The sequence below is a fragment of the Arachis ipaensis genome, chromosome B07 (assembly GCF_000816755.2).
Source record: "Arachis ipaensis cultivar K30076 chromosome B07, Araip1.1, whole genome shotgun sequence".
Classification (NCBI taxonomy): Eukaryota; Viridiplantae; Streptophyta; class Magnoliopsida; order Fabales; family Fabaceae; genus Arachis; species Arachis ipaensis.
The window spans coordinates 124,048,100-124,051,037 of NC_029791.2; the positions used below are offsets into that span (position 1 = coordinate 124,048,100).

The following is a 2,938-nucleotide window of genomic DNA, read 5'->3' on the forward strand; positions in this document are numbered from 1 at the left end:
AAAGAATAATTTTTAAAATTTTGTCAAATAAAAAATATTAAAAATTAAAATATTTTATTAAAATAATTAGAACGATTTTGAGTATTTAAATTTTAAACAATATGTACTCTGACATTAGTACCCAGAAATTAGAATATGTCCTCACTCTTTACTCCCCAGTCTTCACCTTCATGTTTGATTCCTAATCCCTAATTTCCTAATTGAGTGACAACAGTAACGAACATTTCTAATTCACAATCTTGCATCTTTCACAAACATCAATAGAAATTATAATTCGAGAATGAAGGCACTAGGATGGTGGCTGTTAGCAGTTGGCACTCTCCGACTTGCTTCTGTTTGGTTTGGTTTCTTCAACATTTGGGCCCTCCGCCTTGGCGTCTTCTCCAACACCACCAGTAACTAATTCTCTCTCTCTCTTAAATTAATTTCTGTGAATTCACTGAAATATGAAGGCATTCATGTTATCCATGTATCTGCTTATGTTTGTGTAGTTCCTTTTGCATGTTTGAGATTCAGACATATTTTGATTTTGTTACTCCGAATCGTGTAAGAAGTGAATGTAGGAGATTTACTGTAAGCATTGTATATGAATTTGAATAAAATTGAGATCTTTCTAGTTTTGTGTAGGATATATTTTGAATTTATTGAACCGAGCTCTTTACATATATCCAAGAAAACATCATTTTTTCTTCAACTTTTCCACTTTTATAAACAATGAGATATTTTTTTTCTGTTCCATTTGTTCACTCAGCTACATTATGAGATGTATTTATAGAATGATTAATTAGTTAATAATAACAATTAAGTGCTAGTTAGTTTTTTTTTTTTTTTCCTTATTAACACATGTATGCATATATACAATGTACTCTTGTATACTATTTCTTAAAATTTTCATAGAGAACTTGAAGAAGATTATATAGGAGTACATTTTATATATATACACACTAACAAGAGAAAAAAAAAATATAACTAACTAGTACCTAATTGTTATTATTAACTAAATGATTATTTTATAAATACATAATCTAATACATAACGCAAGTCATAACCGGATTTTAGGCATTTGTTTATATGATTTTACGTTTTCTAGGCACTTAGATTTCATAGTTATGCTAATCTTGATGCTACCCTGCATTGCATTACAAAATGAGAAAATATGGTTTTGGAATTTAATTGTTCTAACCAAAACAAGAAAACAATAATTCTTTTCCAATTTCAATACAGTGGGATTTGATTAAACAAGGAAACAAATTTGATTTCGTAGTCAAAACAGTGAATCTAAGAAAGTATACTTCCTCCGGTTCCCCTCTAGTATATGTTAGGATAACGTATCTGAACGCTTTATATATTGCAATCTTTTAGCAATGTAGAGAGGGGGATGAAGAAAACTTAGCAGGGTATCGAATTGGAATGAAATTAGTTTTACTTGCCATTCTTCTAAAGCTTGGCTGAGTGTCTTTACTAGGCGCAATGACGATGGTTTGTTCTCAAGTTGATCTTGAACTAAAGGAAATTCAATAAGTAATTATGATCTTTAAGTTGTTTTACACTTATTTTAGCTTTTATATTAAAGATAATCTCAATTCTCATATGGTAGAATACTAATGTAATATACTTTTAACTCCGAGCACTGATAAAGAGTTTGTTAAATTTGTATAGTGACTGAAGTTCATGGACGCACATTTGGAACTTGGACACTGTTGACCTGCACACTTTGCTATATCTGCGCATTCAACCTTGACAATAAGCCCATTTACCTGGCTACTTTCTTATCATTTATCTATGCTCTTGGTCACTTTGTCACTGAATACTTTATTTATCAAACAATGCAGATTCAAAATCTGTCTGCTGTTGCCTTTTTTGCAGGTATGATAAATTTCATTATCTTTTTCCACTGAAATTTTACTTGTAGTCAAGGTTATCAAACTCGAGAGTTCACAATAACTTTGTGAAGTTTATAGGTAGTCTTGAATGGTAAAACTAAACTCAGAAACTCGATTTGGATAACCTTGCTTGTAGTTGTAGGAACTAATTGCTACTTTTGGAGCTAATTCTTTTTGCTTATTATTTGCCTCCTAACTTCATTTTACTGACAGGAACATCGATTATGTGGATGCTATTGCAATGGAATTCGCATGGGAGAGTGCACTTGAAGCATTCTTAGAAAGGATTAGTGAGCAAAGAGACAAGTCAAGTGAGATCATGTGATTTTTAAGGTTGTTTTGAATTCTTTGATGTATTGTTAGTTATGAGCAGTAATGTTAGTTTCACAATTACTGCCATTGAACATTACCATTCACAGTCCTTGGCATCAACATGTGGTGAAAAAAGGGGACTTTTAAATTAAATAAACAACCCTCTTCTACTTTTAGCAAATACGCAGGACGGATTTAGAGGGGGCGAGTAGTGGCCGAGGCCACTCCAAAATTTTAAGAACCTATATTTATATATGAGATATGTGTTTAAAAAATAAAAAATATTATGTAATTTAATAATTTTATAAGTATTATTTTTTACTATGTGATGGATTTATGTTTTAATTATTTAATTCACTAATATTTTTTACTTAACTTATTTAATATCATACCCTCAAGTCTTTATACCTTTTAAATTAGTTTTTATATAATAATCTCTATATTTATTTTTTATATTAATATATTTAACATTTATATTATTATATTAATAATGACTTACGTAGTTATATTTTGGTAATCACATTATGTACTTTAGATATTATTTTCTTGTAAAAAATACTCATTTTTCTTCTAAATTTACGTTGTTAAAAGAAAAATTTTATAAAGATATCTTATATCTTGTATTCTATAAGAGTATTGTGTCTTTCAAACAATTAATAATTTATAATTAATTTTCAAATTTTTTAAAATTTTAAAAGAATTAATTTAAATTAATAAGATATATGATAATTGTTAGCTAAACA

General features: G+C 28.7%; 1 protein-coding gene across 2 annotated transcripts in view; it reads left to right on the top strand.

Moving 5' to 3' along the window:
- The window catches only part of LOC107606265 (ergosterol biosynthetic protein 28), a 4,626-nt gene continuing 1,795 nt past the window's right edge, over positions 108–2,938 (top strand). The window contains exons 1-3 of one of the 2 annotated variants that reach the window (XR_001612643.2): positions 108–395; positions 1,660–1,866; positions 2,097–2,280. Coding sequence is in view for 1 of the 2 variants with exons in the window: in XM_016308302.2 (XP_016163788.1) it covers positions 281–395; positions 1,660–1,866; positions 2,097–2,164 (390 nt within the window). In the remaining variant the exon portion in view is untranslated. Of the gene's footprint in view, positions 396–1,659; positions 1,867–2,096; positions 2,379–2,938 lie in introns of those variants that run through there. The other variant, XM_016308302.2, reaches the window with a different exon arrangement.